Here is a 16157-nt window from a genome sequence, read left to right as displayed (position 1 = left end):
CAGTTTTATCAGTCTTAAAGTGGGAGCAAGGGGTTATAACTTCAATATCTATAACTTTACAGTTACTCCTTTTTTAAAAATTGGAATCAGTATTAACACTACAAGTCAGCATTATATCCTAGCTCTCTTATAAGTGATAACTTATTGTCTCAAATTAATTCAGGTTGTTCTGTTAGAAGTAGTATTTCTGCAAAACACTAGCAGGCAATGGTTATAAAGTTTTACAAGGAAAATACAAAATGAACACTAATGTATCTTTGCTGTCTATTTAGCTTCTACAAAGACCCATATTATTTATCACCTCAATTACATATAGGTTTTACTTTTTTAAAACTCTTTTACAAACCTAAATACCTTTTATAATTTACCCAAACCTTTACTTAGGTTCTGTATCATATTCTCTGTTTACTTTGGGATCACAATACTTTTTACAACAAAAAATAAATCTATCTTTTTAATACAACTTTAATTAAAAAAAAAATACCAGGGATTGAACCAAGGGGTGCTTTACCACTGAGCCATATCCCCAGCCCTTTGTATGCTTCATTTTGAGACAGGGACTTCCTAAGTTTCTTAGGGCCTCACTAAGTTGCTGAAGCTGGCTTTGAACTTGTGATCCTCCAACCTCAGCCCCCTGAGTTACTGGGGTCACAGGAATGTGCTACCACGTCCAGCTAAATACAACTTTATTTTATTTTATTTTTGGGGGTAGTGGGAATTGAACTCAGGGGCACTATTTTGTATTTTATTTAGAGGCAGGGTCTCACTGAGTTGCTTAGCACCTCACTTTTGCTGAAACTGATTTTGAACTTGTGATCCTCCTGCCTCAGCCTCCTGAGTTGCTGGGATTACAGGTGTGAGCCACTGTGGTCAGCTTGAATGCAACTTTAAATAAGCTTATTTATTATTAATAAGCTTATTTATAATAATAATTATTATATTTATAATAATAAGCTTATTTATAATAATAAGCTTATTTCTAGCCTAATTTGGAGCCATCCTAATATGGAGAACAATGAGCAACAGGGTCTTAACTCAAGTGAGGCTGATCTGTTGACAAATCTTAAAAAGTGTTTTATTTCTGAATCTGATTTTGCCCCTTTAAAAAATATCATTCTACAAAGTTCTCATGTATTCTTTCATCAGTCTATCTAAATATCAGTTAACATAATACAAATTACATCTGAAACATAATCAGAGATCCTAAGAGAGCTCTTAATTTCCCTTTTGTAAAAATGGTGGCAGAATATTTTCATGTTCCATATTGTCAATCTTTGAACAATCAGGCTCTCCTTATTACCTACCAAAAATACACTTAAATTAAAATTTTACACATAACTTATTGACAACAGGTTACCTTTATTCAGTTATAAAACATCAAATGACATAAATATCAATCAAATTTGTTATTTCTATATAAATCTGACCAACTTGGTAAAGTGCTCTCCTAAGCATTACAACATTTAAGTTTAACTTTTATTTATTTATTTATTTATTTTTGTGGTGCTGGGGATTGAACCCAGGGCCTTGTGCTTGTGAGGCAAGCACTCTACCAACTGAGCTATCTCCCCAGCCCTTAAGTTTAACTTTTAAAGTAAAATTTAGAATCCATACTGTGCAATTACAATACTCATGGGTCTCTGTGGGTTGGCAGTGCTAGCAAAAATTAAAGACCTTTCCCAAGAGACCATCTATAGGATCAGTGCAGTATTGCCCATGTCTTAAAAGGGGGAAGTAACAGATACAAACCAAAAACACAGACAATGAGAAGGAGTTCCCAAACCCAAGGCCAACAGATAGATGAGAACCTAGAACAGACCAGAAGGGAATAAATATCCCTAGGTTCTCTAATCCTGCTTCACCATGACTCCTACACTGGTGGTGCCACAGATGTCCCCACAAAGAGGGTCCAGATGTTCCCATGAAGAGGAACCAGATGTGTGGAAGCAAGGGTCTCAGCATGCACATGGGGTGGGGGGGACTTACCAAATGGCTAAGGGTGTCACAACTTTGTTTTGTTTTTCTCAAAGTGGACCAACATGGAGTAACCTGTACTGTTCAGGGAGAGAAAACAGAAATTCCCCACAGCTTTAGCAGCTGCTGGGATGGTCCCTCATTCCTTACCTTCACTCACAGAAATAGCTCCTCTAGTTCCACCCAAAGCAAACTCACCCATTTCCTAACTCTCCAGCAGTCAGTTCTCAACAAGTTCACCTTACATCTTCAGCATGGAAGTGGGGTTGCTTGGACAGCCAGGTCTGCCCAAGAAAGTTAGAGCAGGGGCTGCTCTCGGGTCCCATCTGGGTTGCCAAATTTGTTCCCAAAATCTTCATCCTTGCCCGCAATGCCAATCCAATAAATAAGGACATGGTTTTGAGAAAAAGAAGAAAGAAGTTTTATTGCTTTGCTAGCAAAGGAGAAACAGGGGACTCCTATCCCAGAGGCTGTGATTCTCCCATGGTCTCTTCTCAAAGGAATTCTTTTATTTTTACACCCTTGAGCCTGAGATGGGTGTGGTCTTGCCAATCCCTAAGATGCCCTCAAGTCGTTTTTCCTATTATCGCTGTGCAAAGTACTTAGCATTTCTTTAGTGGTTGTAATGTCTTTAACAACCACAACTTTCTTGGCAGTTTTCTGGCCAAACAGGTTTTTCTGTTTGTTTGTTTTGTTTTGTTTTGTTTTGTTTTGTTTATACCAGGTATTGAACTCGAGGTACTTAACCACTGAGCCACATCCCCAGCCCTTTCTAAATATTTTATCTAGAGATAGTGTCTCACTAACTTAGGTTCTCACTAAGTTATTGAGGCTCGCTTTGAACTCACAATCTTTCTTCCTCAGCCTCCCTGGATGCTGGGATTTTAAGTGTGTGTGTCACTGTGCTCAGTCTAAACAGCAAGTTTTTCAAATCATTCTGATCTGTTTTTGTTTATCATGGTTAACTTGGCTTAACGTTGCCAGCAATAGTCATGCCATCCCGAATGCTATGCTGTCTTGACATTTCCTCCACCAGATTAATTAGTCTACCACCTTAAATTCAGCTTCACAGAAAGTCTCAGGACGTGGACAAAATGTAGACCTTCTTTTGCTTCAATGTAACATGAGCAGCCTCTAGTCCAATTTCCAATAGAGTCCTCCTTCTCCTCTGAAACCTTATGAACCCAGTCTTTACAGTACATAGTCCTATCAGTGCTCTTTCAAATCACCCAATAAGCTCCATTTACAATAATTAAAAACTTTTCCAGGTGGGGTGTGGTGGCACACATCTGTAATCCCTGCAGTTCAGGAGGCTGAGGCAGGAAGCTCATGAGTTCAAAGCCAGCCTCAGAAAAAACAAGACTGCTAAGCAATTCTCTGAGACCCTGTCTCTAAATGAAATACAACATAGGCCTGGGGATGTGATTCAGTGGTCAAGTACCCCAGAGTTCAATCCCTGGTACAAAAACAAACAAACAAACAAAACAAAAAACAACACACACCCACATATTTAAACTTTTCAAAATTGCTTCCACAAATTCCAAAAAATTCCAAAAACTTCTAGAACTACATGGTCAGGTTAGTCACTGCAACAATCCCACTTCCTTGTACCAATTTCTGTTTTAATCAGTTTTCGTCACTGTGACCAAACACCTGACAGGAACAATGTAGAGGAGGAGAGGTTTATTTGGGGCTCACAGTTTCAGAGGTCTTCTTGATCCACGTGACCCACTCCATTGCTCTGGGCCTGAGGTGAGGCAGAACATCACAGCAGAAGGGCATGATGGAGGAAAGTAGCTCAGGATATGGCAACAGGAAGCAGAGTCTCTGTAGTGTGTAGGACAAAGATTTTAGAGTCAGTTAGACCTGGATTTAAATAATACTATTACTTTGTGAATGTAGGTAAGTAATGCAACCTCAGTTTTTTTTTACCACTAAAATGAGTACAATGACCTGAGGTCATGGCTCAATGGTAGAATGCTTACCTAGCATGTATGAGGCATTGGGTTCTATTCTCATATAAGTGGATGAATGGAATAAAGGTCCTTCAGCATCTAAAAAATATATTTAAAAAAATGAATACTGTAACAATAGTATCAAACTCAACGAATTCTTACAATAACATGCAAAATACATAACAGTTTCTAGGAGAAGAAACCTTTAAATTGTAATTTAAGTATTAAAGGTGATAGTATTAAAGATTATCATTGTCAGCATCTATTGTGATTTTATGGAAGAACAGGCTAAGGACCAAGGCTACCAATTCTAACCTATTCAATAAAATTAAACCAGGGACTCAGATGGTTCAAATTTCTCCCATCACCTTGCAGTCCCATAGACGTTGTCTAGTTATTGAATCTTTTGCATTTGGGATGGGGAAGGAAGCACCCATACAGAATTTTTTCATTTGAAAAATCTTTATTTTTGTACCTACCTGAGTCCCTGGCAGGGTGGTCCTGTCCTCTGTGGGGGCAACTGCGGTATGAAAACAAAGGGGTATGTGACAGTGACAGGTCACAAAGGGCAGCAGAGGATAAATATGGCTGTGCAGGGGGTTGAGGCCAAGAGGGTGGTCACTTCTCCCACTAGGACTGCAGTTTGTTGACTCTCAGCGAAGTAAAATATCACAGGTGGAGGTGAGGGGGTTAGACCCAGAAGACAATCTCTTGGAACCCACCCTGCATCTCTTCATCTTTAAAGAGATTCAGTTTGGGATCCAGGCACCCTACAGTGCCCCCTTGTCTATCATCTGTGCTCCCACCCCCAGCCTGGCCTCTGGGAGGCTCTGAGGCAAAGGTGGAGGGGTCTGTGGGGTGGGGTGGCGTGGTGTTGAGAGACCTGCTGTGGCGCCACTTCTGTGACCCAGGAGCACTGCTTCTGCTCCCTCATCTGCCCAGGAGGCTAAGAAAGACTTGGACCAGCCTTGCCAGCGCTCTTGTGATAAAAGATGGCCGTGAACAGTGAGTGTCTATTACCATACTACACTGCCCAAAGTGGCTCTGGGGTGGGCATGTTCAATACCACCATGGGGAAGCTGCAGCGGCAGCTGTACAAGGGAGAGTATGATATATTCAAGTATGCACCGATATTTGAGAGCGACTTTATCCAGATCACCAAAAGGGGGGAAGTGATTGATGTGCACAACCGTGTCCGGATGGTGACCGTGGGCATTGCTTGCACTAGCCCCATTCTCCCACTCCCTGACGTCATGCTGCTGGCCCGACCAGCTGCTGGAAACGAAGGGGTCTCTGGACGAACCAAGGGAAGAAGTCGCAAGTCTGCAAAGACCCTGGAGCTCACCAGACTCCTTCCCTTGAAGTTTGTAAGAATCTCTGTTCATGACCGTGAGAAACAACAGCTGCGCCTGAAATTTGCCACTGGTCGTTCTTGCTACCTGCAGCTGTGCCCCCCTCTCGAAGGCCGGGAAGACCTCTTTGCCTATTGGGAAAAACTAATCTACCTCTTGCGACCACCAGTGGACAGTAACAGCAGTACCTACGCAATCCCAGCCGGGGACATGATATGCATGCCTGTGTTTGAGGAGGAGGACAAGGCGAGCCTGGCAGCTGTGGATTTACATGCTAAAGGGGATCAAGACCAGGTTAGCATCAGAAGCCTCCACATGGTCTCTGACGTGTGTGGGGCCACCTCTGCTGCTTTTGTTGGGGGGGAGGGAATCCAGCATGACTCCCACAGATCCACATCCTTGACTGAGGTAGCCTCCCTAAGAACAAAATCTAAAGAGCTTGCTAGAGAGTCAGCAACAGAGGTAGCAGCAGGCTCCCGACCAGCAAGCAGAGGCAAAGGGGAAGGGGACCTGAAAGGTGCAGGAGAAAGCAAAACCCACGTGGCCACTACAGGCTCTGCCAAGATGTCCCCTAAGAGCATTAAGGTAGCCTCAGCAGCAAACAAGCCCTTGGAAGGTATTTCCAGTACATCCTCTAGCCTCTCCCCAGAGGGCACCGTGAACACGGGGGTAGAACCTGCTAGGAAGACTGTTGGAGAACCAGACAAGAATTCAGCAGGGGAACCTTTCGCCTCAACCCCCGTGAGTGACAAGGGTGGGTCGGCTAAACGGCATCAAGTCTCCCACAACAGAACAGAAGTCCACAAGGAGAGGAGGGAAAGAAGGGAGAGGAGAGAAAAGGACAGAACTGCGAGTAGGGGTACCCATCACCACAGGACGAGTGAAAGTCGTCGCAAGACGGGGGACAAAGTCTCTCGGAAGTCACCTGGCCACAGAACGATTAGAGAGGATAAAAAGGGAAAAGGTCGCAGCAGCCCCGGGGGCAGCAGGCACAGCAGTGCCCACAAAGGCATCAGTCGCACCCCCATCACCAAGGAGTCCAGGAGCTCCCACAAGTCCGGGAGGAGCTTATCAACAACGAGTTCCGGTTCAGCCAACAAGAGACTCGGCAGGATCAGCTCTTTCTTGAAGACCGTCAAAGCCAACCTTACCACTAAAGGGGTGGCCTCAGTGCGCGGCAGAGATGTGGACATCATGACTAAGAGAGAGGAGACGACCACCATGGAGGCCATCATGGAGACAGCAGAGAGTGGCCAGGGACTGGACATCACTGGTTCTGTGACATCCGAGGTCATGGAGACAGTGACCTTTGAAACCCATTAAATACAACCCAGAGCCAGAAGTTAAAAGGGGCCCAGGGATCAGGGGAATATCCCAAAAGAGCCTATTCCAGCTTCCTTTACTGCAGATTAAATAAAGAACCATTCAACCTGAGAATGGCCTGCTGAGTTCTGTCTGAATTTCCACGTTCCACCGCACAGCACTGACCTCACAGTGGATTCTGTGATGTGGACGGTGCTGCTGCCTGAGGACCCGCCCTAGGCCCCGCCCCCGGACCCGCCCCAGGCCCCTCCCCAGGCCCCGCCCCACCTCACACCCGGCTCAGTAGTGCCAATAGAAGTGCTCCTTCTTGCCTCTGCCACTTCCTGGTTTGAGTGACCCAGGGCAATGGCTAAGAGTCACAAACTGGCTGGAACTCTACCTCTACCCTCCCTACTCTGGATAATTTTTCTTCCCCCTGAAGATCCATAGATCAAGAAGAGGGATGTCCCCCTCTTGGGCCATTCAGGGGGTAGGGGAAGGGAAGCAGCAGCATCTGCTGGCAATCAGAACAGGAAGGGTCATTGTCTGGATTCAACAATTCCATGCCTAGGCATACACCTCAGAGAAACACACACATTTTCTAGGAGATGATTATGAGAATATTGATAGCAAAATAATCTTAAAATACTGGAAATAGACCAAATTTCCATCAACAGAATTAATATGACAGTGGAATATGGATTGGGATATTCAAAAGTGACAATCAGCATAGATAAATGTTGCTTATATTGTGATATTTTTAAAAATGCAAATTAGAATAGAACATGATTTGCTTATAGAAGAGTTAAAAAAAAAAAGATCAAATAATGTATTGCCTACGTTTGGTAAAACTGTAGACAAAAATAAGGGTGTGAAAAACTCAAGAACCAGGATGGGAGTTTTCTCCAGGGTGGAAAAGATGTGGGAATAAGGAAGTGGTCACAAGACTTACTGGGAGTTGAACCCAGAGGCACTTAATCACTGAGTCACATCCCCAGCCATTTTTGATTTTTTATTTTGAGGGTTTCGCTAAGTTGCTAGGGCCTTGCTAGGTTGTTGAGGCTGCCTTTGAACTTACGATCCTCCTGTCTCAGCCTCCAGTGCTGCTGGAATTACAGGCATGAACCACCATGATCCACAGTGAATTGTGTATCTTAAGCAAGGGAGTGAAGCTAGGTGTTTATTGTTTTGTTGCTCTTTGTCGGCCCTAAAATCACTGTGGCAGATGTGATGAAGTTGTTATTGCCCTAGATATGTCTGAATTCCTTTCCTTGGTGCTTTCACTTTTATGTGATATGTCCCAAAGTGACAAGGGACCTCTTTTGTTAAGATTCATATATTAAATGACATGTATAAGAAGCCATGGTTGGTTGTTAGGAAAAGAAGGAATGATATCCCTATTTTACAAATGAGAACACTGTGGCTCAAGAAGGTAACTTGCCTCACCATTCAGTGGGACATTTGCAGAACAGTGTTGCTCCATCCTGCTTCTTTATGCGGAGACATATCTGAGGCATGGGGAGGGATCAAAGTGAATAAGTCCAGAGACAGAGACATCACAAGAAACTGAGACTCACCAAAACTCTGCAGAGGTGAGCATGGAATTTACTGGATTAAGAAGAGGAAGGGCTGGGGGGTTGGGGAGACCCCTGGTAGTGAGCCGCTGTGAGCTGGTGTTTGAACTTCAGTGAGCGCACAGCCCCTAGATGGCCTTATCTAAAGAGTGTCCAGGCCACCCTTAAGCTGTGTCTGACTCAAAGACCTCTATCACCAGGCTCGCCTGCCTTCACTACAGCTGTAAACAGACCTCCCGCCTAGAATTCCAGGCCTTTCTCTCACCAGGGACCACTCCTGCTTGGAGTTATGGCTCTGTGCAGCCCAGTTCTCCTCGAGTCACTAATTTAACTCTTAAAAGTCAGGACCAGAATTCTTTCTCCTGGAATTCCAAAAAAAATCTTCAAAGCTCACAGGAAAGAAATTGTGAGTTAGGCCACAGTTGCTAGAATCTCCACGGCTAATTCCTAAAGCTACTTCTGAGGGAAGTTGCAGACTTCAGCATGTTGGTGGGGAGAGATCTCTTTGGTCCCTAGAGGGAATAGTGGGCATGGGAGTGGAAGGCCCTGCCAAGAAGGGAGGACAATTCAAGACTTACACATATCCACCATTTCCTCCTTCAAAACAAGGTTCCTGACCCCAGGCTGAGGAATTATTGAAGTGAGTCAAGTTACTCTTAAAGGAGGGAACATGCCAAAGATTAGATACTAATTGGCCCTGTGAAGAAAACAACATTGGAATCATTAACCCAGAGCTCCAGAGGAGACGGGGGCCTCCAAGGGAGACAAATTAATGGTTGACTCCTGACCAACTTTTCCTTTGTCTGGAAGGGTGGGGAAATTACAAAAAAAAAAAAAAAAAAAAAAAAAATCACATCACATTCCTTTAATCTGAGAATTTCCACACAAGGCAAGTGTAGGTAAACAGTAGTCTGGAAGACAAAAATGCAACAAAAACATTCACATAGCACTTAGTCATTTATAAAGCTATTTAATGTATGTGCTCTCTTCTGATTCTCATATCACTCCATCTGGCAGATCAGCAACTGGGGTTCAGAGCATTTAAAGGACTTGGCCAAGGTGCAGAGATGAAGTCACTCCAATGCAACACCTTTCATGCAGCCCCTATCACATACTGGTCCTGGGTCCCACACAGTTGTACAGAGCCAGAGAAAGAGACAGGGCAGGTATGTGGGTGCGTATTACAATGAGTGACAGACTCATTTATGTTTGGGGAACAGGATCCATTCATCGGAGGAATTCTGGGGGTTGGAAAGGAGTTAAGGGTCAGGAAAGGCTTCACAGAGGAACTGGAAGTTTTGAAGAATGAATAGGGCTCTGCCAGGTAAGAAATAGAGAGCAAGGGTAAGGGTGGAGGAGGTGCGGGGAGGGGTGGGGCGAGATCATCAGTTCCCGGGAAGGAAAGTGTGCAAAGTACAAAGGCTTGAAACATCCGGATAGTTGGGGGCAATTATACATATTTCAGCCTTTCTGGCTGGGGGGGAGGGGGTGGTAAGGGGAGAGGAAGGACAAGAGGCTGGACAGTCAGGTTGTGGGTCTTGGGGGCCCTGGGGCCATGTAAATACCCAGGACTTTGGGAACCACTGAAGGCTGGTGCCTGATGGGAATGAGACCTCTGTGGCTCCATGGCGGACAGTTGATGGACAAGGTATTATCCGGAGGCAGAGGATGCTTCAGGAATCCTGATCAGAAATAGGAAGCCCAGAATCCAGGAGACAAGGGGGCAGAGTCAAGAGTGTAGAAGAGATGAAACAGGACAAGTGTCCTTGCCATGTCTAAAAAAACAGGTGGCTCCTGATGTAGGCCTGAACTCTTTCAGAGGAGGCAGAACTAACACAAGTCAGGTGTCTTCCTCGTAGGGTGACCATTGGTCTTGAGGACAGCAAGAAAAGAGGGGTGTGGGAGAGTGAGGGAAATGTGATAAGGTATAAAACGACAGTTTCCAGACAGGTAAGAGGTAAAGCACAAAGATTAAGCAGCCTGAGCAGGTGGGGGTCTGTGGAGCTTTGGCATTGGAGATCTCTGAGAGAAGAGACCCAGGGAGTGGTTTCCTTGCCCATGTGCCAGGAGCTTTCCTGAAGCTCTCCCACCAGGCCCTTCTCTGCAGAGCATGATTTGCCCAGTAGATCCCCTTGTGGCCACATGCTGTTACTGCAGGTTGATGCTTGAAGGGGGGAAGTCAGTCAGTCATCCTTTCCCTTTGTCACACCACAATTTGCCTAATGCTGATTCGCTGATCATCAGCCCATCCCTCAGGGACACCTGGCCTACATCATATGGCCAGAGATGGAGCTGGTAAAGAGGATGAGTCTCATGCAGTCTGCAGCAAAGTCCTACCCCCCTGGCAGTGGGATGGTAGCACCTGGAATGGCCACAAGGCAGGTCCCCTAAGAAGCCAGGGATTCCAAATCAAGGGGACAATGAGTGACCACCTAGAACAAAGGTGGGGGTGAGGTTAACCTATAAGTCATTTGAGAAACAGTTGTCAAGTGCCCCCCCCCCCCCCCCCCCAGTAATACAAGCCAAGGCGTGGCGGTGGTCCTCAGGCAGTGTGTAGAAGGAGGCTTCATAGGGAAGGGGAGGTCTGAGCAGAGAGACGACAGGCTGAGCACTCTTGGCACAGGCAATGGCATGACAAAGGGAAGGGCTGGGAGATTAGGGCATGTTCGTAGATGACAGTCAAGTGCAGCATGTCCTGGGGATAATGTGTAACGTCCTCAGGGTATGAGCAGTGGGGCGGGGAATAGATTTTGGTGGAAAACAAGGCTGGGAGAGGAGACCATGACATAGAGGAGAGGCCATAAATGCTGCATGCCTTCCCTGAACCCTCCAATCTTCATTGCTACACAGGAGAACTGTAATCCAGGGCTGAGGACTATGCACAGCTGGGTTCTCCAGGAGCAGAACAGCAAAGGAAGCCCAGACTCATCCCCTTTGCCAATTTAGACAATTTGGAATGCATTATGAAGGCCCATGTCTTCTCCCACACCAAGTAGGAGCTATCCCACAGGTATGCTGAGGTATTGGCACCCGTTGTTCAGGGACAGCTGAGGGATGAGGTCAGCAGGCGTTGATTGCCAGGAGCTTCATCTGGTGCCCCAATGTGCCATACCAATGTTGTGATTTTCTACATGCTCCATGGTCTATAAAAGGCTTGGAAGCCTCTTTTCAGACAGGCATACACACAGGGATTTGCACTGCTGACGGTGCTACCCTGCTTTCTTTCCCCACTGACATAATGCAATGTGCACTGGTTCCAGCAAAAGTAAGGAAAAAGGGACAAACTCTTCATAAAACTTCATAAAGCTAAATTTATTCTTTGTTTTTATTTTTCAGCATAGCATGCATACAGGAAAATACATGAGTCATGAGTATGCCACTCAATGGCATTTCTCAAAATGAACACTAGCCTCTGGAAAAAAAATCAGACCACCCAAATGCCCCTCACATTCTTCTTCAATCCCTACCCCAAGGACAACCCATGTCCTAACCTCTAACATCATAGGTTAATTTTGCTTCCTTTTTAATTTTATATATAATGTTAAAAGTTTTTAAAACTTTATAATGAAGTTGTAAAGTGTGCTTTTGACTTGGTTTCTTTCCCTCAACATCATGTTTATGAGATGTGTCCATGATTTTTTCTGGCAAATGTTCATTCATTATCATTGTTGTATAGCATTCTGTTGATTATGTGAATATACTACAATACATCTAATCACTCTGTTGTTGATGGGCATTTTTATTTTGTTTCCAGTTTGGAGTTACTAAGAATAGTACTACTAAGAACATTTTTATAAAATGGAAAAATGTTAATTTCTGTCATGTATATATACTTAGGAAAGGAATTAAATGTATGCATATTTTCAACTTTAGTAAATACTGCAAAACTATTTTTCCAAAGTGGCTATATCATTTAACACTTCCACCAGGAATAATCAAGAGTTCTGGTTGTTCCACATCCTGTCAACATTTGATATTGTTTTTCTTGTATTTTAGCCTTTATGGGGGAAAGTAATGGCTTCTATTTTTCTTTCTTTCTCCTCCTCTGCTTCCTCCTCTTTTTTGGTGCTGAGGACCAAACCTAGGACTGTACTCTGCCACTGAGCTACAAGTTTGAAGGTAATGATTTTATCTCCTTTTTATGGTAAAATGTGCTTTTCAAAATATACCACCTTAAGTTCAATTAGCAGCACAAATACCAAAGTGTGTGTGTGTGTGTGTGTGTGTGTGCACGCGCGCGCGCACGCGCACCTATAGAGCATGGTATTTTTGTTATAATGCCCCTTATGGACAAAATTAAATGTTGGCTTCCAAATTGGTTTGAAACTTCACATACATTTTAAACAATTTTTAGCACTATTTGAAACAACAGGTTTGTTTGTTTGATTGATTTAACTTTTCCTACTTTACTGTTCTGACACCTTTTGTTTCATAACAGACTACTCCAAAACTTTGTGACTTAAAGCAACAATTTTTTTCTTATGTCTAATGAATTCTTCTACATCAGGAATTTGGGCATGGCTCAGCTGTGTGATTCTTCTTCTCCCTGGAGAATAAATTGAGGTTGCTTTGTAGTTCTTAGCTGATCGTGGACTGGTCTGAATCATTCATTTCTGGACCCTCAAGGAAAAGACCTAAAAGGGGGACTCAGCTGGGATTGTCAACACGTGACCTCTCTGGCAAGAGAGTCTCAGGTAATCCATTCGTATTCCCCCAGAACATATGTCCCAAGGTAACCAAGTGGAAGCTGCTTCTGACCAAGTCTTGGACTCATCTGGAAAAACTTCTATCACATTTCCTGAGTTCTTCAAGTCATAAGAGTCATAAGGCTGGACTGCATTCCTCTTGATAGGGAAATAGCAAGATCACATCAAAAAAAGTGCACATGAAAGACAATCTGATTGTGATTCTGTTTGGAAAATACAGTTTTCCACAAACCCCATACTTAACAAAGTAATCCTGGCCATGGTGGACCCAAAGAGCACTGAGCCAGGACAGCCACCTCTATGATTTTCACCTTCCCTGTCCTTATCTCTCTCTCCTACATGCTTCACTTCATTCACTTCACTTTTCACTTTATTTTCTTACTCTCCTCTTTTTGCCCCATGATGTCAGATAACTAAATTCACAAGGACTCCAGCTGGATATTTCTTAGTCCCTTTCTCCCCATCTCTTCACATACGTCTTCAAACTCTTTGATCCCTGGGTGATAGAGTGATATTAGGACACCTAGACTCTAGCATGTCAAGCTTGGAAGGATGTTGACTAATCCCATATGTACTTTACATACAAGGAAGTTGAGACCAAGAGAAGGGATTTTCCCAAGGACTTACTTCAAGTAAATCGCAGAGCATAAATTATAAACCATAGTGTCTATAGAATATCCACAGCTTCCTTTCCATTTCTGCCATCCTGAAACTCTTTCACATTCATCACCTCACCATTTCAGTGTCCTTAGGACTCTTGGTCAAAGAGCAAAACCAAAACTGACAGACCTCCATGCCCAGAGAAACCTGTCCCATCTCTGACCCCAGTCCCATCCTTCAGAGATGGATGGAGGGTTTGTGGGTGGAACAAGTAGGGAACAGAACAACCAGCCCCTCTGGCCACCCTACTGATCTCGGATGTAGCTACTGCTTTTTTATGATCCTGAAGTCCAAGGATTCTCTGAACTCTGATATCAACATGCAGCTCATAAACCAGTTTTGAAATATCCAAGCATCCAGGGATGGAGAATTTAGCTGATGATGACTGAAGTCAGACTGAGGGTAAATCTGGGGCAAAATAAACCAACAAGACATAACTCTATGGATGAGCCCAAGAGACAGAAACTCTGTTATACTAAAATCTATTTCCTGTGATAACACCTCCAAACATGAGGAAACTAGGGCTCAGAGCAAGGATCCCAGGCTGAGCCACCAGATGTCCAAGAGCATCAGCAGCGGGATTGTAAAGGAAAGATCAAGGGCTGGAGCAATGGCAGGGAGTTGGCAGGTTACTCCACAGTCTGAATAGTTAAAAATGCAGAGAATGATCCGCTCAGAAGCCCCTCAGAACTTTTTTCAATTCACCACTCATTCCTTCCAGCCACAAGATAGCAGCTGTGCAAATAAGCTGAGCGTGACATGGAGGACTCTGTGGATAAGAAAGGCTGGTGATCATTATTTTAATTGGTATGGCTGTAACCTCCTTCAGCAGAGCAGCCATGTCTGTTATAAGGCAAGCATAGTTCATCCAGGCAATACTGTGACCAAGGCATTCCATACATCCTCTTCTCCAGGACTCTCACCAGCTGCCTCCCACTCTCTGACCAGTGGGAGGCTCAGAACAGGGAGAGATTCCACTAAGTGACTTTTAGTCCTTCCTATCTACAAATTCAAGACTAACAGACCCTACTTAAGGACCCGCCATTGAGAATGATAGATAAGCCATGGAGGAGCCCCTGACTTTCTCCTTGATGGGCCTCCCTGCAGCCCTGTATTCCTTTCTGCCAAGAAAAGAGAGGGGCAGTTTCTTTTCCTTAGACTCCTTTTCTGAGGGGAGAGAGAGAGAGAGAGGGAAATTTTGAAAAGGAAGAAAAATTATTGAACCGGAAGAAACATCAGTTCTTGCTGTCATTTTTCTGATCTGTGGTTGGCCAGCACCCGTGCCTGGCCCTCATCCATACAGCCTGCTGCTGTGGCCGCAGCAATTTGAGTTGAAATTATAAGAGCAGCTGCCACACTGGGCACAAAGCCAAGAAGTTGGGAGCCCATCCGTGTTTCTCTCCAAGTTCTGCAAGCTTTTCAATGCTTCTTATTTGGGGCCACGATGTATAGTAATAGTAGTATCTGTTGAGTGCTTCCTCTCTGCCGGCTACTGTTTTAAAACGCTCCATGGGGATTATGGTTTTTAGTTCTTGTGCCACAACTGAGAAGTAGGCACTGTTATCCCCATTTTACAGAGGAGTCAACTGAGGCACAGAAGAATTAGAACTTACCCTAGGCCCTCCTTGGTGAATCCACAATTAAATCCAAAGGGACTGACACTGGAGTCCATACTCCTGACCCCATCACTGGCTGACGCTGTAGGAAGCGTGGCCTCAGAGACTCCATATCTCAGAGCACTCGGTGCTGCAATAGGTACCAACTTGTCCCCAGGCTGTGGGGATCACCTCACTTCTACCCTAGCACTGCCTTTCACTCAAGCATACAAATGTAGTGTCTTGGCTACTGGGAGAATGAGTTGCTTATATGAGTAAAGCAGTTGTTCCCTTTTCTGGAAAATCAACCCAGAGTCCAGTTTACTGTCTGTTGCCCCTCGAGTCCCTTTAAAATCAATGATCTGCATTTTCAAACTTTTCTGTGACACTCCAGACAGTCCCAGGGATGACTAAGCCCCAGCAAGAAACCCCAGTCTAACCCCTGCCTGGCAAGAGAGGGTAGAGATGGCTGGCCACCCACTCCCTCACTTGGATCTTTAGCTTCCTGTATAACCATGCCCCCTCTCTGTTCTCAGGCAGCCCTATAATGCTTGTCCATCAACTTGCCTCTACTTACTCCCAGCTTTTGCTCCTCTTCCCTCTCCTGCTCTCTTCTTTTCCTTCTCCAGGGCTCCCCTTCCCATGGACTGTCTTGATCTCTATCAGACATTCTATCCCCCTTCTTCCATATCTGCTGCCCACCCCTACCCCCAGCTCTCTCCCTTTTCCCCACACTGTCTACTCCAATTCCTTGCCCTTTCCTTTCTCCCTTCTGGTCTCTACTCAGACCTGAGGATCTCTCCTCATCTCAACTTCTGTCCCACCAATCACAATTTCCACATCCACCATGTGATTGCAATCCCTCTTCTAGGCTTCTAGAGTTCAGAAAACAGAGGACCCCCTGATCTGCTTCCCAGTAAGCCCTGGGAGAGGATCTGCAGGCTAAGGGGATGATGAAATCCCTTGCTAACAAGTCAGAGCTATGGCTCTCTCTGGGACTGAGCCTGCTTTCCTCTGTCACCTCCCAGGGGCACAAAGA

General features: G+C 44.7%; 1 protein-coding gene and 1 long non-coding RNA gene across 2 annotated transcripts; one reads left to right on the top strand and one right to left on the bottom strand.

The window, feature by feature from the left end:
- Positions 1-1484: 1484 nt before the first annotated feature.
- On the bottom strand, positions 1485-3803 carry LOC306641101. The gene is made up of 3 exons (XR_013758026.1): positions 3673-3803; positions 2173-2334; positions 1485-2054 (listed from the first exon to the last, which is right to left on the bottom strand). It is a non-coding gene; the product is annotated as an uncharacterized lncRNA (long non-coding RNA).
- Positions 3804-4813: 1010 nt separating this feature from the next.
- Positions 4814-6604, top strand: GARIN4 (golgi associated RAB2 interactor family member 4; the record flags this gene model as incomplete). Its single annotated transcript, XM_079107291.1, has 1 exon — positions 4814-6604. The coding sequence occupies exon 1, from the start codon at positions 4922-4924 to the stop codon at positions 6602-6604; it is 1683 nt and encodes a 560-aa protein (XP_078963417.1). The 5' UTR covers positions 4814-4921.
- Positions 6605-16157: the final 9553 nt, after the last annotated feature.

Source organism: Sciurus vulgaris, assembly GCF_902686455.1.
Source record: "Sciurus vulgaris genome assembly, chromosome: 12".
NCBI classification, from domain to species: domain Eukaryota; kingdom Metazoa; phylum Chordata; class Mammalia; order Rodentia; family Sciuridae; genus Sciurus; species Sciurus vulgaris.
This window is presented reverse-complemented; position numbering and strand designations above follow the sequence as displayed.